Source organism: Typha angustifolia, chromosome 15 (assembly GCF_048772165.1).
Source record: "Typha angustifolia cultivar Huaian chromosome 15, ASM4877216v1, whole genome shotgun sequence".
Lineage (NCBI taxonomy): Eukaryota > Viridiplantae > Streptophyta > Magnoliopsida > Poales > Typhaceae > Typha > Typha angustifolia.
In genome coordinates, this window is record NC_133253.1 from 19,986,799 (window position 1) to 20,010,322 (window position 23,524).

Here is a 23,524-nt window from a genome sequence, read left to right on the forward strand (position 1 = left end):
TATTTGACGGCCCTGATTAATCTCCCACCAGAGCTCGGTTGTTCTGATTCGCGACAGGATTCTTTTTCCGCCGCGAAGTTTAGAGCCGTTGTCTCCTTCCATTCCTCCTATTCTTATTCTTAGCCGCCGCAGGAAGACTTCAAAACGCCGGATGAGCTCGTAGGTTTATCTTTCTCTGGGAACCGCGGAATTGAGATTCTAGGGTTTCACATTCACTCGCATCTCTTTCGCGGTCCCTGGAGTCCCAAAAACGTCCCAGCCTTCTTCTTGGGAAAGCCTTAGAGTTGCAAAGGTTATTATTCTTTCCTGCCAAATTTTGGTTCTCTTTGCTCTCTTTTATCGTTCTCTTCTCTTGTAGGTTTGTTTTTTCTAGATTGGTTATACGATAGAGTTCCTTACGAGTTAAAGGTGAGATTGTTTTGCGCAGATTAAGGCCACGCGACGGGGTTTATTGCAATGGCACTTCGTTTCGAGGTAATGGAGTCTGGTGTTCCGTCAGTGAATTCTAAAATCGAGACTAACTCATTCTGAGCTGATTTAATATTAAACATGTAACTTGATTGAAAATCAAATCTTGATATGGATCCGTTGATATTAGAAGCTTTCAAGCTGTTATTATTCTCCCGTTGGTCTTTCCATTTTCTCTATCTAAGATGATTAATTATTTCTTGGTGTTGGATGTCTGTTATCTTATGTACGTGCAGATAGTAGGAAGGTTCAATCGTGCCCGTGCAGCTCAACTAACGCTGCCTCACTTCATTTGCCAAACACCCCTTTTTATGCCTGTGGGAACTCAAGGTTTGATAATTTTATTCCTCTGTTCGTTATTTCATCGAATAAAGCAATAACACTGCTGAGCACAGAAAGTTCAACCAGCTGTATACTGCCTACAAATGGAGTGTTTATCACTTGTTCTTTACCATTCATTACCTGTTTTTGATTTCGTTGCGGATGTTACTTCTAGATGACTTATCTGCAAATCTTCTTTCTTTCCTGTTTGGTTTCAAAGAAATACCTGTGGCTTGAGACTTTCAGACGTCAGGGCTCTGTTGCCTTTTAAGGTATATCTGAAAATGGAAACTAAAACTGCTGTATTGTCCAAAGCTGTTGAAACTGAAACTTCACAAACCTAACTGGAACCAATACTAGAAAGTTAAACCTAGTCACAGTAGAAACTGAATGGTAGAACCTATCTATCTCATCCAAAAGGTTTTGAGTATGCTGTGGAACTGCAATAATGCTATTCAGCCAACATGTTTCAATTTGAAGAAAAAGCTTCGATTATGTCTGGAAATCAAACATTTGACTAATATTTAGGATGGCTCTTGAAGAGTTTCAAATCTGAGGTCATTGAAACACTTAAATATGTATAGTAACTGACAGAACCAATGCACTTTGTTGTTGGCTTATTATTTCCCAAACTCACTTAATTTACTTATGTCATGTCGTTCTTCATTTTATCTCTTCTTTGCATTCGTTAGTGTTCGCTCACATTTCACGTCACACATATATCTGCAATTGTATTAGACTGCTTCTCTCAATGAGACAGAAGGTTAGACATCCGCTTGAATCTGTGTGATATTCTTTATTGCTAACACTGAATCTACACCCTCTTACTTATATGTTGGTTTATTTTTGTGTAAATAAGCCTTGATTTGGCTGTTTATAATGAAGAACATGAAAGTATCATTTTTTTGTGGACTGCCCCTTGGAACTTTATGTGCTTATAAATGCAGGTCTTGATCTTATGTAGATTTCTTTTTTAGGTACAATAAAAGGTCTGACTAATAACCAGCTTGAAGATATTGGTTGCCAAATTATACTTGGAAATACCTACCATCTTGCTCTTCGACCTGGTGCTGAACTAATCGATGAACTAGGGGGCCTTCACAAGTTCATGAATTGGAAAAGAGCACTACTTACTGATTCGGGCGGTTTTCAAATGGTTGAGAGACACACCTGATTATTTAAATTTATCACATCTGATATATCATAGATGTTTCATCACAGACACTAACTAGTTGCAACAACTTATTTTGTTCAATATTTTTATTGAAAAACTGTTTTACTTAACTATCTTGATTTTACATTATATCTCATGGCTCATTTTTTTCAATTCAACAATTATGTTGATATAGTTGTATTTTGTATTGATTTTATGATAAATATTTTTCGTCACTTCCATTAATCTATCCTTCTTTTATTATGGACTATTGTTTCCGTTTAATTTTTTCTATTGTTTTTCCTTTTAATTTATTTGAGCAGGTAGACATTAAATTTAAAGTAGTTCCATATGATAATGTAAAGTTATCTGGAATTAAGATTGAGTTATTATTTCAGAAAAAAGAAACGTAATATAAGGAGATGAAGGTTAATGACATAATCAATGTAACTTCTGAAGTATGGCCTAGTCTCTCCTAGTGTCTAACCACAAGACTTCATGCAACCTTAAGACAGGCTATACTAAATGAAAATGTCAAGTATATAGAGCTTATATTCTTTTTTTTTTCCTAGAAGACATTCAAAATCCTTGTGTTTTCTCATCTCTCTTTTGTATTGATTTAATCTTGAGTGTTTTCTTTTCTCTTTATATTCTTGACCTAAATCTTCTTGAATTCCTAAATCCTTGGTTTTACTCCTGAGGTGCTAAAGTGAAATGAAGAAGTACTGCCGTGCTAATGTTGACATTCCCATTAAAGTTTAAATCTAGCATTAAATACAAAGTGGTAGAAGTTGAATTTTATATCTAAAATTGTTTGCTAGTTATGTTAATTCGCTGAAATAGATCTTATTTATGCCAATTTGAAATGCATTTATTTTCCTAGGTCTCTTTGCTGCATTTAGCTGACATTACAGAGCAAGGAGTAACATTTCAGGTATTCCATAATTTACTGTCATTTTTTTTATCATGAAATTTCTTTCAAGAGAAAAGATGTCTCTAGTTATTGATAAGTACTGGATAACTTTGACATGTGCTGTTTATCATTAAAGATTTAAAAGTTTTATAAACAGGAAATCCTGCCTACTTACATTTCCACATGTATATACCCACATGTCTCTCTGTATCGTATCTCCGTGGTTATCTATTTAGAGTTCTTTTTGCCTATGTATAATTGAAACCTTTTTCATGTCAGTCACCTATTGATGGGAAACCAATGCTCTTAACACCAGAAGAATCAATCCAAATTCAAGTAGGTATATCTTTTCAATTAATGTTACATGCTGATATTAGAATATCTGGAGCTAAATGAACTTCAATATTTTTTTTTTCATATCTTGATATGCTTATTTCTTAGTTGCTGGTACAGATAAGCAATCTAATACGTAATACCGTATGAGTGGAGTTTGTTTGTTCACTTTTGTGTCTTTCATTATTTTATATGTATCAGAAAATGATTATATTGTTGGTATACCTCATGTCTTTACCAAAAGTATCATTGTGTCTTGCAAATCTATGTGCAGAATAAAATTGGAGCTGACATTATTATGGCCCTCGATGATGTTGTGAAAACTACTATCACTGGTCCAAGAATTGAGGAGGCTATGTACCGCACTCTTCGCTGGATGGATAGATGTATAGCTGGTATAGTATATACAAATTTGACATAATAGAATAATATAGCTCATCTTTATTTATCTAGATCCCTTGGAGAAATCCTATCTTTAACTCTATGTTAGTTGCATTTCTAGTGATCTAGTCTACTTTGATTTTTGTCTTTGTTTAATTGATTATCTTGATAAAATGAAATCTATAAGATTCAATTTTACAACAAAAGATGGAACATTCTGGGTTAGTTGGATGAAAGATGATTTGAACTTTTGAAACTCAGATTATCTATTGAAAACTGATCATTTCTATTTGCTGGATGCTGGTAGTTCTTGGTGGATGTAGTCACTGTGTATGATTAAGAAACCTAGGCTATAAATTTAAAATTATTTTAACAAAAAAGGCTGCAGCCCTGTTTCATTGAAACATAAAACAGCTAATCTACATCATCGAGATTAACCCTGCATGCTATAAATTCACAATATTTAACCATCATTGACTTATTCTATTTAAGCTTGAATCTTGGAGATTATATTTTTGAAACATCTATCAAGCTTCAAGTTGAAAACTTTTTGGTATATTTTGAAATTTATGTAGTATGTATATGCTGTCTTTATATCTTTGTCCTGTTGAGTAAGAATCTTCTTCTGATAACTTGCCATGAATAAGTGATACCTCTTTAGCTATTTCAAATGGTGATTCCTAATTGACTAATTGTATATATCTGGGTTTATGTTGAAGTGAAGCTCATAAGAAACCCCATGTTCAGAACTTATTTGGAATAGTGCAAGGAGGACTAGATCCAGTTCTCAGGTGAGTGCTAGTGAAATGTTTGTCTTATAACATGTTCTTTAAATCGTAGTTATTTGAAGGATTGGTTTAATTAATTTTATATGGAACAATAATATTAAGACTTATGAACTATCTGTTTTCCAGGGATATATGTGTAAGGGGATTGGTTGAGCGCAATCTTCCTGGGTAAGTTGCAAAGTCCATTTTCTGCCTTTCTATTTTCTGAGCATTGTTTTTATCTAATGCATAGGTAGGATCAAATGCAATCATTGTTGGCCTATCATTTGGAACTTCATCTAAATAACTTTATGTATCTACCTTTAGCTAAATTATATTGCTGATTAGGATATGCTTGGCCCCACTAAGAACTTCATAGGAGAACAATATGTCAAAAATTGGACGGATAAAAAAACATCATTTTTCCTTGAAGTGTGATTCATGTAAAACAATTGGGAAATGCTATTTGGTTTGAAGAATTTTGTTTTTTACCCTAGCTAATTAGATCCTCAAAGAATCAAATACCTAGAGACATCTCCATATATGGGGGAAATCCAACATTTTTTTATGAGAATATTCTTGGTTAAATGGAAAAATAAAACTTCTCTTCCAAAGTTGTATAACACAGTGTTACGTATATTTCAGTTTTACATTGAATTTTTAAGAAAACTCTGCAAAAGTACTTATATGGATCATCGTGCTCCCAATATGACAAATACCTTATTGAAACTCTTTTCACATAGAAAAATGAAGGTATTATTGAGCAAGTGTTTCATATGCTGTGTGCCGGCATGTAACTGCACAATGGGCAAGGTCGCTGTTCGGAAACAGCTTGGCTTTGTACCGCTGCAATGGAATACACACCTGCACCATGCCTTATGTACAATTATGCGGCACACTATGCTACTAAGATACAGATGGTAGATCAATGAATGAATGGGCATGTTTGAGGGGTTTAGGATTTGCTTGGTGGCAAAGTGTTTGAGGGAATTTGGCTTTGTACTGCTGCAATGGAATACACTTACACCATGCCTTATGTACAATTATGCAACACACTATACTATGATACAGATGGTAGATCAATGAATGTATGGGCATGTTTGAGAAGTTTTGGATTTGCTTGGTAGCCAAGTGGGTGAGGGAAGAATACACTGAAGAAATATGGCAATTAAGTAATTAAGGCAGATAGACTGTTCTAATTTCCCACTATCTTTTTATCGATTGGATGTGAAAGGAAATAAAAATGTCATTTTAGGTTATTGAGATTCTAGATGTATTCACTCTAAATTCATTAGATTTATGGGGAAACTTGTGGAGAACCTTGTTTTTCTCTCAAGGAGGAATATATCTTTTAAGAAAATAAGTAGCAGTATCTGCAATCCATGCTTCATGTTTCATTTTCCAATTTCTTTCACTAGTAAGTGAAAAGTTATTGACTAGTTAGCAATATTTATGTAGATGATTCGAAGTCCATAAAACATATCCATAAATTGGTCTAGGAGTTCTAGGTTATGAGCGTGGAAGATGTCAATCTGTCACATTCCGCCACCAATTCTGTTATTTATTTCTTTCTTGTCATTTTTTCCTTTTACCAAAACTATAAATTCTGTAATCAAGCTACATGTAGATCGACCTGTAACAAGTGCATTCTTTTGCTCCGGTCTAGTAGACTAGTGATTCCTTTTCTGAAAATAGTCATATTTAAGTACAGTAACTCAACTTAGTTAAAGGAATTTTTTTGGTGTTCTCTTCAAGACTGACTTGATGCATCAATTGCAGGCAATCTATTTTTGATGATTAAATGTCTTATTCATTTGATTGCTTTCTGTCAGCTATGCCATTGGTGGTCTTGCAGGGGGTGAAGATAAAGACTCATTTTGGCGTGTTGTGGCCCAGTGCACAGCTGCACTGCCTGAAGATAAACCACGATATGTGATGGTGCAGAATTTAAATAGCATTTAACCTTACTTTTAGTTTAAAATGAAGCATTTATCTGTGACTGTTATCTTATTATTCGGCAATTTTGGTCCTACTTCCTTTTGTTTTATAGACGTGCATTGCAGGGCGTTGGGTATCCACTTGATATTGTAGTTTGCAGTGCTTTAGGAGCAGACATGTACGATTGCGTTTACCCTACACGCACTGCTCGCTTTGGCACAGCACTCATACCAGAGGTATGCACTTTCGAGCTTTGTTTATTACCTTGTTGGCAGTTGACACTATTATGTTGCAAATGCTACAATTCAATCATACAAAAAGGAAATAGATAAAAGTAGCCAAGTGTCATGTTGTTGTAAAAGACTAACTAACTTTTGTAGCAATCTATTAACAATTCAGAAGTATTATTTGCATTGGCTATGTCTATAGAGCTGAAAGGTGGAAAAAGTTGTGTAGCTGACACCCATTTACAGACCTGGTTCTTTTGTATTTGTAATTTATATTATGAATACAAAATTTCAGATTTCATGCCCTCTTATATTGCATTTAACTTGTAATTGAGGAAGTTCTGATTAAAATGTACAAAATGTGAATTATTTTATGTTTAAAGCGGCCAGCATCTTAATGAAACTACTACATTGGGGTATATTGATCTCTCATAGGGCAGTTCAATTGCTACACTAAATCATGCCTATTTTTTAAGCTGGCCAACTTGGCAGGATCGAAGCTATCCTACAACCATTTTAGTATCATTGTGCATAATATGTAATTGTTAATCTAAAGCATAGCAAAATGTTGATGCTAGGTGTAGGGCAATTTAAAGCATGCTACAAGGTGATACTTGTGAAATTTTTATCCTAGTAATCTTTTCTTAAGCCAGTTACCTAAACTATAATACATCGTAAAATTCACTACAATCTCTTCAAAAGAAAATGGGACCAGCCAAGTCGCACAAGACGTCTCATAATGATTGAAGCACGAATTATGCAGACCTGATAATAATGTGGCCCTGAGTCAATAAAATGTTTTACTCGACGATTGGCTGTGAGATGTTACTCTTCTTGTCATAGTTTCTTTTATACATAATAAAAATTCACTTCCCAGTGCCAGTAACACTTTTGAGTGTTATTAAGACAATCAGTGAGCCTGCTTATGGGGGTTACTTTTCCTTATTGTAGTGGTTACTTTTTCTTTTTCAGGGAGTTCTGAAGCTGAAACACAAGGCGATGGAAAATGATGAAAGACCAATTGATTCTACATGCCCATGTATGGTAAGCCATTAATCTGACTGATACCATAGATTCCTTTTGTACCGTGTACTGGCTGAGTGGCTTCTAATCATGTAGTACTGCTTGCAGGTCTGTAAGAATTACACACGTGCTTACATACATTGCCTTGTCACAAAACATGCTATGGGTTCTCAACTGCTCTCGTATCATAATTTGTCATACATGATGAGGGTAACATCCATATTCCTGTGGATATTCTTAACTTTCTTCTATTGCGCTATGTGAGAAAATTTTCACTTGCAGCTAAGCAGAGACCTGCACATGTCAATTGTTGAAGGTCATTTTCCAGAGTATGTCATCTTAGTTTTTGTTATTATAGTTTAAACAGACTGTTTACCTATTTTGAGTTGTTTTATTGTTGTATGGCTTTTGTTGCTCTCATGTAGGTTTGTGCGAGGATTCCTGCGGACACAGGTTTGTTTTCTCACTTTATTAGCTGAACTTATTTCTCAAAACAGTATTAGGATGTGATCTTGAAGGTTCAGTTTCATGAATCATGATAGAGATGTTTAAAGGATGGAAGTTTAATATGGAAAAACTAAGATTTTGATTTTATCATAGTGATGTTTTCCGGCTAACATTGTTGTCTGATATTCAACAAGAAAATAGTTGTACACTGTTAGTTAGATTAATTGGCCCATATTTGGAACAATTTTACAGTTCCCCAAGGGTGATGTCCCAGAGTGGGTCTGCAATGCCATGGAAGTTGCTGGTGTTGACATATCTTCCTGCTGCGCCCCCTTCCCGTCGTCTTGCCATTAGCTGAACAATTGGCAATACTGAGTTGATTAGACTAGTTTCCCACTCATCAAAATCGATGAGTTTGACAGCAAGATTCTTTTGTAGAAAGGTTAGTCTGCAGCATCTTATTTTTCAGTAATATGCTGCACGTGAGGAGATGACAACTTCAATATTTATAATCGTCACTACGATTGATGATGTTAAAGAAAGAGAAACGTGGAAAATTTTATTTTTTTACTTGATGCTTCAGTTTAACTTACCCAAGAGCACTGGTGCATTCTCTAAATGGCTTTCGTAAATATTTTCTTTACCAGCGGTAGTTTTTCCTTTGATGTAAGATCGTGTCAGCTGCAATTCAAGGTTGTGCTCTGTAAAATGATTCGTTTGATCTCATGTTAAAGGTAGTCCGATAACCAATTTGATAAAAGATGACCGCTAAATTTAACTGTTGTTACTCTTACTGGAATAACTTCCTGGTGCGATCAGTACAATAGTTGTGTTACTTGAACTTAATTGGACTCCTAGCAAACTTGTCTATTCCAAGACTAACATTAGCAGTTGCTTGATAGCCATGATTATGATCGAATAATCATGTTAAAGCTACTAATCCAAGTTAGTGGGGACCTCGAGATTAACCCTTCGTAGAAGGACATATTTGGCGTAAACTCAACCAAATAAAACTTTTCTTCATCATGCTGCAGTTACAGCGGCTTTTTAGTGTCGTAGAATTGTTTCTAATAGCGATTAGAGGAATTCAAGGGAATTGGTCTTGAATTTTTGGGATCCATGCGTTTTGACACATCGACTGTACTTATACAAACAGCTCCTATCACACTCGCTGTATGTGGTCGATGAGCTGAAGGAAATCAAAGTGCATACTAGATCACTGAGTCCACTAGTAGCTCTAATACTGTGTGCTATTTGTTCTTCGTTTTTGTACCGTATAACCCAATTCTTTCTAAAGCAATGGTATATTTCCAGAAGGAAAGTTTTGTGTAGCCACTCTTCGTTCGTCGCCATCCCGAGCGCCAGCTACTCTCTACGCTTTCGCCATCGCGGGGCCCTCTCCTCCCCTCTGTCTGCAGCTATGGCACACATGATCTCTCGACTCTTCAGAGAGAAAGGTCTTCCCTCGGGGCCCCACCACATTGAACGGTCCACAACGGCATCCAGAGTGGAGCGCTGGCCACGAGGTTTTGTTTTCTCCCCCGTATGGACCCTTCCCTTGCCCACCCACATGGCCCGATCTCTACTCCTTTCTTTGGAGGGATTTATTCATGTCACACCCTAATTACGTGTTTACAAATGAATAGTTCCTCTCTCTCTCTCTCTCTCTCTCTCTCTCTCTCTCTCTCTCTCTCTCTCTCTCTCTCTCTCTCTCTCTCTCTCTCTCTCTCTCTCTCTCTCTCTATGTGTGTGTGTGTGTGTGTGTGCGCGCGCGCTTTAAAATTGACATATGCCACGCCAAATAATAAAACGACACGACGGGTGGTGGTGGTCCAGACCAAGGTGGGTCCCAAAGGGGTGGTGATGAGGGAGCTGCAGGAATCCCGTCGCTCTCAGAGGGTCCCCCAACGATCCCACCATTCAAAGTTGTTTGGTTTTAGAAGAAACGACCCTCGTTAACTTCTACCACTGTAGACATTCGGGTTAATATTTAATAATTATTTGATCGAAGTTCTATATATGAGTAAACTCGTTGTGATATGTCCCCTGGAAGTGATTGCATTGCCCACTATCCTTAATTTTAAGCCAATTAATTGGAAGAAGTGATCGCCCACTATCGAACTAGGTGAATCCTATAAGTTAGGATGAGATCAAAGTCCTTGTCAGGAAAAGGGAGTCCTTATCTCGGAAAGTAGTGCACAAGCTCTCCCACTATACTCACTTCAACTATCTCCTCCCCTCCCCTCCCAGCTTTTTCAGATCGGAAGTATAACAACTGTGTGCTGAGAAAAAGTACAGGATCCTGCAGTAGAAGAATGGTCGCAATCTAGTATTAGCCCTCAGATATGTCTATTAGCCTAAATGCAGCTTTCGTAGGTTACGTCAGTCATTCTCAGTATACATCAGTCAGGAGTACATTAATACACGTTATTATCCATCACTTGACCAAATTTCTATAGTAGACAATTGAAGAAGCTAAAACTGAGCTACTACTTCCACTGCCATGGGAATGGGTGTTATAGATTGTGATCGTAATTTTAGCATGCAACTTGATGCACTCGTGCAAGATCGTGAACTAGGTAACATTACTAAAATTAAAACAATCCCAACAAGGGACACTTTTTAATTTAAGCATATGATTGATTCACTGTAGCATTGGGCACTCACTGTGGAACTTGTAATTCACATCATAATAAATGGACCTTGATCATACACAAAATTGAAGAAAATTGAAGGTAAATTAGATTAACACATTCGCGGTTTACGAAAAAAAAGTTTCAGAAAACACCCTCACGTCTCCCCCATACGAACTTCTCTTATTCTCATACCATGCACCTCGATACCCGTCTAATTATTCCATTGCTCATGATCGGAGTAGTACCAAGGAAGCGACGGGACTTGTTCATCAAAGAAGAAGCTACTGCCGGACTCATGCCCACCAAGAAACCCACCATCCTCCACCTTCATCAACTGTGGTTGGTGCTGGTAGAAGAACACTCCTTTGTGAGCTCTCGAGTACTCCGAGCTCAATGGAGAGGAGTTGGGAGAGGTAGGAAAGCAATTAGGAGAGCTCTCGAAAGCCAAGTATGTTGCTGCTGCTGCTACCTGACGAGGGCTATTCTCGTCATTGAGCATGTCGTTTAGGACAGCACTCGAGTCGCTGTCGGAAGACCCGTCCTTGTAGATTGGAACCGGCGGCTCCTCCGAGGCCTTGTTGTCAGATTCGGAGGCTCTTTGCTCTTTCTCTTTTATGGAAGAGTAGATTGAATTCAGGCTCTCATTGTTCAATTTGGCCTTCAGCTCTTTGATCTGCAATCGTACAGTATATATATATATATATAAATAACGAAATCGAGTCCATGAAGCGAGATCTATGAATAAGGGGAAACTTGGGGGGATGTAAATTGTGATTAGGATCTGAGTTTTAACATGCCTCGGCAAGGAGAGCCTCCCTGTCTCGGACTTGTGCGTCGTGGTCAACGAGGAGAGAGTCGTAGCTATCCTTGAGAGCGTTATAATCGCGCTCGAGTTGCTTCGTCTTCCACCGAGCTCGGCGATTCTGGAACCAGACGGCGACCTGGCGCGGAAGGAGCCCCAGCTCCTGCGCCAGCTTCACCTTCCTCTCCGGTTCTAATTTATTCTCCACCTCAAAGTTCTTCTCCAAAGCACGGACTTGCTCCACGCTCAACCTCCTCTTCTTCTCCCTTCCTCCTCCTCCCACGTAGCAGAGCAAATCCTCGTCACCAAGCTCCTCGTCCAGTAGTACTCCTTTCTCATCTCCTACGTGATCCAAATGATAGGGAAATTAAAGCTCTTGGTGCAGTTATCATCATGGAGATGGAACAGAGAGAATAATATATTACCAGTTGGGCAGATGGGGCCGACTACTGAATCAGAGCTTCTGAGCCTCTTCATGGGTAGTTTGGTTGTGCTGGGGTTGTGGAACCAAGAAAGGATCATGTGAGAGGGAGAAGAGAGGTGGGTCATTGGGAGATGAGAGAAGAAGACGAGGAGTAGATTGAAGAGGGTCTCTTCCATGACCCTTCTTCTCTCTCCTTCTGCCCCATCTCCTCCGCTTCGGATCCCGTCATCAAAAGTTCGTTTTCTGGGATTGATCCTTGGAGGAATTCATAGGAAGGGAAGGGATAGAAGAGCAGGTAAGCAGAGCTCAGAGCTCGGGGTTGCAAGATTCTTTTGGGTCTATAAATAAAGCATGTGAACGACAACAGCACACACGCTATAGATGGGGTTGGTTTTGGACTAGATGCAGCTGGGTTAAGAGCTCACCCTGGTTAAGAAGGAAATTAAAACGTGAACCCAAATAAATTTGTACTAAATTGCAGCTTAATATATATATATATCCACTTCCACGGGAGACGGAGAGGGAGAGGCAGTTATACCCTACAAAATACTGAAAATAGTTTTCTATCCGGTCTCTATAAAATTCCCAAGCTTTTTAACAACGACAAAAAAAAAGTATTGATTTATGTTGCCCATAAATATTAACTCCACCTATACGTTTATAATTCACCTTTAAACGAACAATAATGCACGTTTGTGCTTTTTATCCTTATCTAATCCGATGGGTAGATGCGGCAAGATAAAAACTTTTTTTTTTCTTTTTAATAATATGAAAGCGAAAGGCAATAGAAAAGGTTTCATGAATCATTTCACAATTGAAAGGCTCGAGTTTGAGAGCAAAACAAAATGTACGGTTTTCTCGGGGTTGGTGGTGGCAACTTTATTCCAATTAAAATGCTGAGAAGACTGGGGTCGGTGTGGGTGTCAGCCGATCGAGCTGTTCCAATGAGAGACAGGAACGTCCCCTTGGAATCACGCACCAAAAAATTAGTTTATGGTAAGAAACGAATATATTAATCACAGCTTTCTATTAACTAATCCACACAAACATGGACCTTTCTTGGTACGTTAAAAAGAAAAGGAACAGTAACGAAAAACTTAAAAATAGTGGCATCCCATATGAATGAAGTATTACAACTAGGCTGTCAAGCTCAATAAGCAGTTCGAGCTTGGCTCGGGTTCGACTGAAGCTCGAGTCTGACTCGTTTCGGTTAGGGCTGAGCTAAGTTCGAACCACTAAAATTGACTCGAAATTAATATCAAATCGAGCCTAAGCTGAAGTCGATTCGCTCAAGCTTGGTATAAAAAGGGTGAGATAAACCCTAATTCCCAAATTTCCGCCTCGTCCTTCACCGTAGTGCGCCTCCTCCTCTTTTTTTGGCAACCACGGTGACCCGTCTCCTCCTCCTTTGGCAGCGGCAAGCAGCCACGATGTCCCACCCCTCCTCCTCCTTTTTCTTCTTCGGCAACAACAAGCCACAGCACTGCTCCGCGGCCTACACCTCCTCCGCCTCCTCCGCCTCCTCCTCCTTCTTCTTCTTCTTTGGCTCTTGAGCTCGATCTGGCTTGGTCTGGCTCAAGCTTGGCCCGAGCCGAGTTAGCTCAGAGCCTGATTCCAATTCTAACATTCAAAATTAATTTTTAGCCGAGCCGAGCTAGGCGCCGTTTGTTTACACCCCTAATTACAACAATGGCGTATTAAAAAGCCTGCAGCTATAGGCCCACTAAGGTTTGTTCGGCCTATACTGGGCTTTTAGACGTTGATGACGCCTTAAGTTACGCTATCTTTGCAGTCTAGTGCCTAAAGTGTCCCAACGACAGATATGGGCTCTGGGCTGACTACTTTATCATTGGGGAAAGTCGCTGGGGCCAAAAAAGATTCTGTTAACCCTTTAGTCTTTACAAAGCGTATGCAAGTTGGCTGCCATGATAATATATTAATACTATATAAAAGGAGTCTATTAGAGCCACATGTTATGTTATATGCTAATTATTTTATATGGCGTGTCGCGCCACGTGTGCAGCAGGGTATAGAAAAATATAGGGGAGGTGGAACTACTTTTTCTGATGATGTACATGCAACGTGACCTATTATTTAGGCTTGAATCTGCAGTTCAGTTGATCGACTTTGATTTAGGCTCGAGCTCAGCTCGATTATATCTCTCGTTACTATTTACTAATTTATTGATCATGGGCCATGGGGCCCAACTCATGAGCCGGGCCCAATAGATTGGCACGTAACGAGAAAATTTCACCACAATGCTCAGAAGAAACTGAACAGGAAATCTTAAATCTTGCAAGGACTAGTATTAATAGAGTAACCACAAGTAAAATAATTATTGTATTCATATATTATATATCTCGTTAGACTCCTCCACTCTACTAAAAATATTTGTATTATCCTCAGTATATAACAGTTTATACGTGTACATTATTTCCCTTTAATATATGAATCTAGTTGGATAATATGGATAATATACTATCCAACTCTTTCTTTCTTTTTATTTTAATGTCGTGGCGATATGAGGGCCAAGAACTGTCAATCCACTGGAGTCTGGAGAGCAGAGGGTTATTCTGGTGCCGGGAAATAACTGGGCCCGTCGTCAAAATTATCGGCATCCTGTACGGATAAATGCCTTGGAAGAAAGGAGATAGAGCCATAGAGGTGCGATTGGGGAAAGTCGCGGGTTTCTTCTACTGCACGGCCAAATGGATTGAGCGGAGACGAGACGAACCCAATGCTCTCTATTCCGAGTCGGGTCATAAAATGTGGGCTGTGTAGAGCTCTTGGTCTTCTCTCTCATATATCTTCGAAGAGCTCTTGGCTGTCGACCGCAGAAGTCCAATCGACGGCGCAGGTGATCCATTCCTCCCGTTTCTGTTCGAATTTTGGTTGCACGATGGCGATCGATTTGGATTCCTCTCGTGTTTGCAATCGAGCTTTAGGAAATTCGTGCGTAAATGATTATAATTTGTTAGGTTTTGGACACTGAATTCTTGAATTTGATCTCCAGAACTAGTTGGTGCAAACAAGCGCGAAGAAGTTTGGGACGAGAAGGGGAGATTTTTGGTGGTGGTAGCAAGAAAATGGCTTCAATCTCTCCCTCGTCTTCTATACTTGACCTCCATCACCATCAGTATATTCCTATCTCCCTCTCTCTACACACATACATTTATATTATTATATATATAGAGAGAGAGCACGCGCAAGGAACTGCATGCATTTTAATCATTGTTCTTATGGCTTGTTTGATTGCTATGGAATAGATTGGATGGACTTTTTCTTTATGTTGTGTGAGATAATGTCATAATATTCATATTCTTTAACTTTGATTTACCATATGCGGATTTCTTACTAAACATTATTCAGGAATTGTGCTGTTCCTGTTCCTTTGTAGGTTACATTTTCTACTCATAGGTAATTTGGCCTCTCTCTCTCTCTCTCTCTCTGCTCAATGCTAAGCTGGCATCAATAGATATTCATCTGGATTCAGGATAGTCAGAGGGAGATCTAGTATGTGTGTAGTGATGCAATTTTCTTTTGGCTAGTCTTTCCTGTAATGATGGATTAAGCATTTCTGATATAGCTCTTTAACTTAATGGAGCAACCTTTATCCAGTAAATCAGAAGACACGAGTCTGGAACAATGGTTGTTATGTTAGGTCCGAGAAGAACTCAAGTTACAAGCATCACTCAATGTTCATCTGGAAGACTGATTTTGAATAAATGTTAAGGAATGTTGCTGTCTTGTTTGTTTTATTCTCTTACTAATATGTACTGCAAGACACTTAGGTTGGTCATATGTTGAGAATATGTGCCTTCCTAATTTCTCTCAGGATATTTTGTTATATGTAAATATATATTAATACAACATTTCTTGAGCAGATTGTCTTGATATATGGAGTAACTATAGTAGTTTTCTTTTTCTCTTGTTTGTTGTTTTGCTGTAGAGCTCACAGTCATTTAAGAGGGATGAGTTTCCTGAGAAAGTTCAGAGGGTCTCGTTGCACTTCATTATTTTTGGGTAAGAAGACTGCAAATTCTGAATTAGTGAGTTTGGGAATAGCTGGATGTATTGCTATGAAAGGAATCTGTGGCTTTGCGACTGTCCAAAGATCAAGTAAGGGAGAAACCTTATTGGTACATAATACGTCTGTTAGTGGGGAGGACCATCCATCTTCTGATACCATGCTTCAAGCAGATGCTATAGCACTTGGGACAATTTCTGCTGACATGGGTCCTGTTACTATTGCTTTTTCCGTTGATAATGATGAGCTTGACTTAGATCTCCCTACAGAAGGTTTCTCATCTATCGTAGAAGCTATTGAAGACATCCGGCAAGGAAAAGTTCGTGTTGATTGTATAATTGTTATTGTTTTACCCTCTTACTGCCATTTTTCTCTTATTCCTGTACATCCCTGACATTGGGTCCATCTTGCAGTGTGTCATTGTTGTAGATGATGAAGACAGAGAAAATGAGGGTGATCTTATAATGGCTGCATCTTTGGCAACATCAGATGCTATGGCTTTTATAGTAAGATATGGAACTGGGATTGTATGTGTCAGCATGAAAGGAGAAGACCTTGAAAGACTACAACTTCCTCTGATGGTCACAGCAAAAGAAAATGAGGAGAAACTCTCCACAGCATTCACAGTGTCAGTGGTATGGTCTTTCTTCCTCACGTAGACATAATGGATATTTCCACTCATACAAAATAAATTTTAGTGTAGATAAATTTGCTTCTGAATTTGGCAACAAGATGTTATAATGCTAAGTTTCATGCTTAATCAGATCTTAAAGTATTTTGTTTAGATTATCTCTAACCATTCTCCTTCTACTTGGGATAGACCGCTAGTTGTTAACCAAAAGACTGAGCATTACTAGCACTTTGTGACCTTAGACAATTTTGGAGTTTGCTACAGAAACTATAATGTGTTTGCTATGATATTTTTCTTCTGATGATGATGAATGATAGCTTATTTTCTTATTAGGATGCTAAAGTGGGTACAACAACTGGTGTTTCTGCAAAAGATAGAGCAAAGACAATTTTGGCACTTGCATCTCCTAACTCGAAACCTGAGGACTTCAACCGCCCTGGTCATATTTTCCCTCTGAAGTATAGAGAAGGTGGCATTCTAAAAAGAGCTGGACATACTGAAGCATCTGTGGATCTTGCTATGCTGGCTGGGTTACCCCCTGTTGCAGTTCTATGTGAGATTGTAGATGAGGATGATGGTTCCATGGCTCGGTTACCCAAGCTGCAGGAATTTGCTAAGAGGGAGAATCTAAAGATAATCTCTATTGCAGACTTGATTCGGTGTGTCATCTGATAATATTGGAATTAGCCAGATTTATACTTCAGATACTCTTTTGTATATGCTGATAATTGTAGTCATCTTTCTTACCAAGAAGGCTGTTACTTGATAGTATTATTTTGACTCTTGCTATCTGGCAGTAAAATGTGTTGTTTCTCTGCTGATGGAAGTTTGCATGACAGATATAGGAGAAAAAGAGACAAGTTGGTGGAGCGTGCTTCAGTCGCAAGCTTACCACTCAGGTGGGGTTCTGTTCAAGCCTATTGCTACCGATCGCTTCTTGACGGAATGGAGCATATTGCAATGGTTAAGGTAAATATCCTTATAACGCATAATTACTTTATTTAACTTGTTAAAGTGCCCATCTTTTCTAGTCTTTTCTGTTGGATGTTAGAGTAGTTATCACAGCTGTAGGGTACAGACTTCATGGCAACTCAAAATAGTGGTGTCAGAATTTGGCGGACCCAGTGCTAGTTTTGAGAGAAGTGATGAGGAAAACAGATCATACCACAACCTTTAAATATTATGATAATTTGTTTTTGATGTGCTGAATTAGCTTTTCATGAGTTTAAATACGACAATAATTTTTATCTTGTTCTCTAATGTTTACAGGGTGATATTGGAGATGGTCAAGATGTCCTAGTGAGGGTGCACTCTGAGTGCTTGACTGGAGATATATTTGGATCAGCAAGATGTGATTGTGGCAATCAACTGGCCCTGGCAATGGAGATGATTGAGAAAGCTGGAAGGGGCGTGCTAATTTATCTCCGTGGACATGAAGGAAGAGGCATCGGATTGGGTCACAAGCTTCGTGCTTACAACTTACAAGATGCTGGGCGTGATACTGTGGAAGCTAATGAGGAACTTGGACTGCCTGTCGACTCACGGGAATATGGTATTGGCGCACAGGTAAGATATTCATATTACGATCTTTAGCTGTACCAATTGAAGAACATAATGAAATGCCATTTGGTCCTTTGAGATATTAGGTGCTAACTCCTTTCTTCTCTTATCTAAGCTACCTTCCTCGCTTTGTCATCTAATTATGTTCCTTTGTTTAGTTATATTTGTTATAGTTTCTGGTGTGAAGAGAGTTATGCACCCTATTAAAACAGAAAGGTATGAAATGTTACTTTGGGATAGGCATGAAAATGTTATTTTGGGACAGCCATCTAATACTTGAATGGTCTCAAGACAAAATATGATTATAAATTATTACTCCTAGGTTATAGGACTTAGATGAGTAAAGGAGTTTGCATTGCAAAGTTGTTATCGCCTCTTGCCCAGAAAGTTTTTCTGTCTCTATTATGTTGTCTATCTTTTTTGTTGCAAAATTGGATCAATCCTAAGGAGAAGCATGTTGCCATAATACTATGCTGTTTCAGTTTCGTAGTGTATATACTGAATACTTATCTATGTGTTCTCCATTCTCCTTAAAATGCATTCCTGAAACTTAGTTTCAGTTCATATAAGATTTTTCGAACTGCTTTTCTATTTCTCCAGTTTCTTAACTTTACTACCACAGCAGCTCCCATGGAATCCAAAGTGTTGAGTTTGGATAAGATATTATATTTTTTTGCACTTAAGGCCTTGTTTACTTTGAGTTTAGAAACCCAACTGGTTCAGTAACCAACCATCTTTTTATCTTTTTCATATCTAATCAAATTTACTTTCGAAAAAATAAGATTAATTAATCGAGTTCGGAACTTAGCCTCAAACCAAAAAAAACCTAAGTGTTTTGGTCTTAGCTATTGACAATTTGCTTGAGTCATCAGAAGATTAGTCTACTTGAATCGTATAACCCGTTTTTTTATTCCATTGTGGATTCATGGGGATGTGCATATCACATTCTGTGTTTTGTAACTAAAAGTGTTGATATTCATGTACAAAATAACTTCTCTTTGCAGATATTACGAGACTTGGGTGTTCGTACTATGAAGTTAATGACCAATAATCCAGCAAAGTATGTTGGGCTGAAAGGCTATGGGTTGAGCGTAGCTGGCAGGGTTCCCTTACTAACTCCAATAACAAAGGAGAACCAAAGATACTTGGAGACAAAAAGAGCAAAGATGGGGCACATATACGGATCTGAGTTCAATGGCCACCTCAATGGTTTGATGACTAGTAGTACTACAGAAGAGCAATATTACGACTCGTAACATCGGTTGGTCATTCTCGGTTGCAATAATTAGCTAAATCTTTGATTTGGTGGGTGTTGTTATCATAGTGATTCCATTGTTGAATCAAGCTTATGGAGGTTTAGCCCAAATTTCATTTGACAAGATTCTTTGTATTGGTTTTGTGGTGAAACTTATTTTGCTCTGCTGTTCTTTGCAATTTCTTTTAAGTTTTTTTTTTATCCTTTGACTAGGATGTAGGACGAAGCATCAAGTGTGTGCTTTTTTTCCTGCTGTCTGTTTAGGTAGGATAGGAAGGGAGATCCTTTTTTAAAAGAAAATTGAAACTTAATGGTGTTTCTATTAAACCAGTGTATTTGAGTATCAAACCAAAAGGTACTTATATAATATTGAGCCTCTTTAATTATTTGTGTACTATCCCCAAGATCAAGATGGAAGAGTTAATTTTATATTTTAGTTATCAATATTAGTGGATTTGTGGTATTGCACGCTCGCAAAAAATTTATGTCGGTGCTTTTGTTAGCCATAGCTTATGTTTGTGGGCAGGACAATTCTCAACGCGTAATTATTATACTCCAAATGCATGTTGTTTCCATAGAAAAATAGCTATCCATTTTATTCTGCTATCCCAATGTAAATGCAAGCACTTGTGGCAAATGCACCAAACAACAATCTATTGATCGTATTTAACATCATGTGCCTTATAATGTTGCAGTTTTGTCTGATACTATTTAGATTGTGAATCTTAGATCTACCAGGAAATGTTGAAGACTATTTATTAGCTAAACAAAGTTGGCATCAGCAATGATCTAAGAGTGTTTTGGTGGACGTTCTGGAGAGAAAGAAATCTGAGCACCTTCTTGGCAGACGCTCCAACCTCTATTTGGTTTTATTCACGAAGCAAAATAGCTACCGTCATCTACTAGAATTTCCATCTTTCTTTAAAGAAAATTTGGAAACCTCACCAAAACCGGCAGCATTAATTACATTCTCCTGCCCTCCCTGGAGGTAACATCAGAGGCATTTGAATAATGTACGATGGAATTTATGTTACCACTCCAACATCCTTACCAGAGTCGGTGCGGCGACACCTAATTAAACAAAAAAGATTATCACAAGATAAATAAAAGAGGGCTCGGAAAAGAGTGATGACTTCAAAACGAGGCATGGTCCAGGACGCAGGAGACATCGCACGTGTGGACGGTGGTCTCGAAGTCAAACCGAGACGGCACGTGGTTTCGAAGATGATAAGAGTACACGTCGATGGGACGCACGAGGAAAGACTCACCGCAATCTCGGAAGGCTTCCGTGTTGCTTCGTAATCAGCGCCCGCCACTCGATTGCGTGCGGCCAAAGCCAAGCAGGGGAATTATTTTCCTCACTTGTACTTTTACTTTTATGCCAATATAATACATCAAACTTTGGACCGGAAAAGTACTAGTGAGTAGTGACAGTGAAATTTTAAGATACTGAATTAATCTTAGTAGGGCCCAGTTTCGACTTAATATGATTCTGCTCACGAAAGAACGTACTGAGATACGTCTATGAATTTTTTTTTTTCCTTTAAAAAAATAAATATATGACTTCTAATGGACGTCCAATTACGGACCTGTGTAAAATTTATTTTATGCGAGTCAATCATTTTACTTAATCAAATTATTATTTCATATACTTTTAGCTACTCATTGATAGAAAATTATTAGATACATATAAGTTGTTGAATGATTCTTTGATTTATCTTTCATCCTATGATCCGTTAAAGATACCAAAAAAAAAAGCTCACTATGTAATTAATTTTATAATTTCACTAAGATTATTTTTATAGACAACCTCTCGTTATTAAAAATAATCTAGATAATAATTTTTAATAAAAAAAATCTCACGAATAAAAGAAATTATTTTTTACAGTTAAATAGATGAACTCGTCACGAAAAATAGATAAGATACATAGGTAACTATTCATGGTCCAAGTATAATTATTCATTTTCTATAAAAGAAATTATTAGTCAAACTAGTCAACATCAATTAATACACCAAATACTAGTACAAGATTGGGAGGACTGCTCCTGTGACTTCTCCTGTTACCCGTCCACGACTTAGTTTTGGTCTACACGACTACACAGTCAGGCCCCCAGCCAACAAATCCACTATAGCAAAGCCGAAGCCAAAAGCCAAACCAAACACAACTCCCCATAGACCTTTCAAACGGGCGAGAAATATCCCGGAAACTCTCTCGACAGCCCTCACCGACTCCTATAAATACCACATCCCCTCCTTTGACCACCCCCATTTTAATTGCCATAGAGAAGGAAAGAGATATGGGAAGGCCTAGTGCTGAGGAGAGAAGGTGCAAGAAGCACCCGAAGCATAAGCAATCCACAGGAGTATGCCCCTTTTGCCTTGGAGAGAAGCTCTCTCGCCTCGCTTCCTCCTCGGCTTTCTCTTCCTTAACCTACGCTTCCTCGTCGTCTGCCTCCACCTCGGCTTACTCGTCCGACTCGGAGCTCTCCTCCTTGGCTGCGTCTCCTCCTCGCCATGACATGAAAAGAGCAAGGCTGTCTTTTTTACTCAAAAAAGACTTGGAGCCGCTGATGAAGAGCCGGTCTCTGATCTTTGTGATCGGGCGGCGGAAGGAAGATTACGGTGAGGAAGTTATAATAGAGAAAGGAAAGGGGAAGGAGAAGAAGGAGAAGAAGGAGAAGACGGAGAAGGAGAAGAAGGAGAAGAAGGAGAAGAGAAGAAGGTTTTGGTCCAAGTTGTTGAGTACTGGTAGTAGGAGGAAGGAGGAAGACTGCTCTTTGTCGCACTCCAAAACTTTGAAAGAGAAGTCTGGCGCCAAGTGGGTATTGTTCTCGTAGGGCTTAAATTATATACCATATTAAGATGTCTGCTATTATAATAATAATTATTATTATTATTATTTTGATTGGTTGGTGAAAGGAATGAGTTCCATCTGTATAAAAGAACGAAGAAGGGGTGTTCGAAAATTATGGAAGACATTATTGAACTTTTGCGTTGCTAGCTTTGTCAATTTTTCTCTCTTCTTTGATTAAATTATTTTTGTGGGATGAGATTGTAGAACTAACTTGGTAATGGCTTTGAAGAATCCTATCCTTGTTGTGGTTTCTCCGCCCCTCAGTTGGAAGCCAAAGCCTTTAAGATGGCTTTACTGAAGGCGAAGGAACACCAACTGTTGCTTCTATTTTGCATATCTATATGTAAGCCAACCAAGCTGGCAACTAGTTGGCTACGTCTGGTAAAGCTAATTGTTTTCCATCTCATTGGGCAGGGTCTGCCCCAATGAATTGATTAATGTCTTGCTCGATGTTCCTCCTACTGTCTGATGTGTTTTTATACCTATTTTGAAGTAATAAAGTTTTTATGTTTTCCACTATCTCCAAAGAGGAAGTAACAAAGAGACTGAATATTTTCTATATCCAATACCAAGAACTTAAGATCAATTGACGTTTAGATAAGGTATAAATTGGATAAGCAAATATAAGATAGTTTCACAAGAGTTTATACACATTTCAGTTTATTACAAGCAACAAAATGTGAATGAACAGCCCTCAAAAGGATCAGAAAGTCTAAACAATTATAAATAATAATAATAAAAGAAATCTAAGCGCAGTTTGAATAGTGGGAAGCAATAAATAGGATGCCACTAAGTTAGCTTTCATTAGTTCTAAAACTTCACAGCAAGACACATGAGTTTCAAACTTGCTATATATCTCCAACTACACCTGAAAGGAATAATTATTTCAATGCAGATGCTTATCTCAGAACTTGATAGTCGGCACCATGTTTGAACCTATTAGCGGCTTTCAAGGGCAACCGTGGTGGTAATTATTTAGGTCCTCGTATATATTTGTTATTAAATTTCGACTGGAACTTTCATCAAACACATAAGGTCACAAAATCTCGCAAGCTATCATCCTTCCCACGGAGAATATAAAAAGAGAGAGAAGAAGAAGAAGCGATCTCACAGGCTCGGCCTATTTGCCGTAACAGCTTGTGTGGGCCTCGACTTCAATTTAAATTGGGCCGGCCCAAACCCCTACTCATCCACCAAGTAAACCACTATATTAAATATAATAGGATTTCTTACCTGCATACTTTTCTAAATTATCCCTTGTTGAAGCTATTATTTCTTTTTCGCATTAAGATTTCATCAAATTAACACATAAATACTATCATTATTATTTACTTTCATTTTAGTTAAATTATATGTGTCATTT

The 23,524-nt window shown here is 38.2% G+C and overlaps 3 protein-coding genes across 4 annotated transcripts; 2 read left to right on the plus strand and 1 right to left on the minus strand.

Annotated features, from left to right (window-relative positions):
• The first annotated feature begins 39 nt into the window (after window positions 1-39).
• Window positions 40-8,616, plus strand: LOC140777625 (uncharacterized). 2 transcript variants are annotated; one of them, XM_073121858.1, is made up of 16 exons: window positions 40-292; window positions 428-474; window positions 705-798; window positions 1,767-1,945; window positions 2,826-2,876; window positions 3,135-3,191; window positions 3,463-3,583; window positions 4,294-4,360; window positions 4,484-4,525; window positions 6,169-6,274; window positions 6,400-6,510; window positions 7,474-7,545; window positions 7,633-7,734; window positions 7,807-7,853; window positions 7,950-7,977; window positions 8,224-8,614. In XM_073121858.1, the coding sequence occupies exons 2-16, from the start codon at window positions 457-459 to the stop codon at window positions 8,323-8,325; spliced, it is 1,197 nt and encodes a 398-aa protein (XP_072977959.1). In that variant the 5' UTR covers window positions 40-292; window positions 428-456; the 3' UTR covers window positions 8,326-8,614. The 2 variants fall into 2 exon arrangements, with proteins under 2 accessions (XP_072977959.1, XP_072977960.1); XM_073121859.1 differs by lacking the exon at window positions 3,135-3,191 and having other exon boundaries at window positions 8,224-8,616.
• A 2,026-nt stretch (window positions 8,617-10,642) lies between these two features.
• On the minus strand, window positions 10,643-12,181 carry LOC140779669 (homeobox-leucine zipper protein HOX20-like). The gene is made up of 3 exons (XM_073124867.1): window positions 11,835-12,181; window positions 11,405-11,751; window positions 10,643-11,280 (listed from the first exon to the last, which is right to left on the minus strand). Exons 1-3 carry the CDS (start codon window positions 12,007-12,009, stop codon window positions 10,819-10,821), a joined length of 984 nt encoding a protein of 327 aa, XP_072980968.1. The 5' UTR covers window positions 12,010-12,181; the 3' UTR covers window positions 10,643-10,818.
• A 2,240-nt stretch (window positions 12,182-14,421) lies between these two features.
• On the plus strand, window positions 14,422-19,633 carry LOC140778687 (probable bifunctional riboflavin biosynthesis protein RIBA 1, chloroplastic). Its single transcript, XM_073123513.1, has 8 exons — window positions 14,422-14,690; window positions 14,847-14,969; window positions 15,783-16,179; window positions 16,274-16,495; window positions 16,825-17,150; window positions 17,331-17,460; window positions 17,761-18,057; window positions 19,056-19,633. Exons 2-8 carry the CDS (start codon window positions 14,920-14,922, stop codon window positions 19,305-19,307), a joined length of 1,674 nt encoding a protein of 557 aa, XP_072979614.1. The 5' UTR covers window positions 14,422-14,690; window positions 14,847-14,919; the 3' UTR covers window positions 19,308-19,633.
• Window positions 19,634-23,524: the final 3,891 nt, after the last annotated feature.

Excerpts from the sequence above, each read along its gene's own strand:
- LOC140777625 (XM_073121858.1), top strand. Across the intron at positions 1,946-2,825 it reads ATTCGGGCGGTTTTCAAATG|GTCTCTTTGCTGCATTTAGC; the intron begins GTTGAGAGACAC and ends TTATTTTCCTAG. Across the intron at positions 7,735-7,806 it reads ATTTGTCATACATGATGAGG|CTAAGCAGAGACCTGCACAT; the intron begins GTAACATCCATA and ends TTTCACTTGCAG.
- LOC140779669 (XM_073124867.1), bottom strand. The coding sequence starts at position 12,009 with ATGGAAGAGACCCTCTTCAATCTACTCCTCGTCTTCTTCTCTCATCTC. Across the intron at positions 11,752-11,834 it reads CGGCCCCATCTGCCCAACTG|GAGATGAGAAAGGAGTACTA; the intron begins GTAATATATTAT and ends TGGATCACGTAG. Across the intron at positions 11,281-11,404 it reads GGGAGGCTCTCCTTGCCGAG|ATCAAAGAGCTGAAGGCCAA; the intron begins GCATGTTAAAAC and ends GTACGATTGCAG.
- LOC140778687 (XM_073123513.1), top strand. The coding sequence starts at position 14,920 with ATGGCTTCAATCTCTCCCTCGTCTTCTATACTTGACCTCCATCACCAT. Across the intron at positions 16,496-16,824 it reads CAGCATTCACAGTGTCAGTG|GATGCTAAAGTGGGTACAAC; the intron begins GTATGGTCTTTC and ends TTTTCTTATTAG. Across the intron at positions 17,461-17,760 it reads AGCATATTGCAATGGTTAAG|GGTGATATTGGAGATGGTCA; the intron begins GTAAATATCCTT and ends TAATGTTTACAG.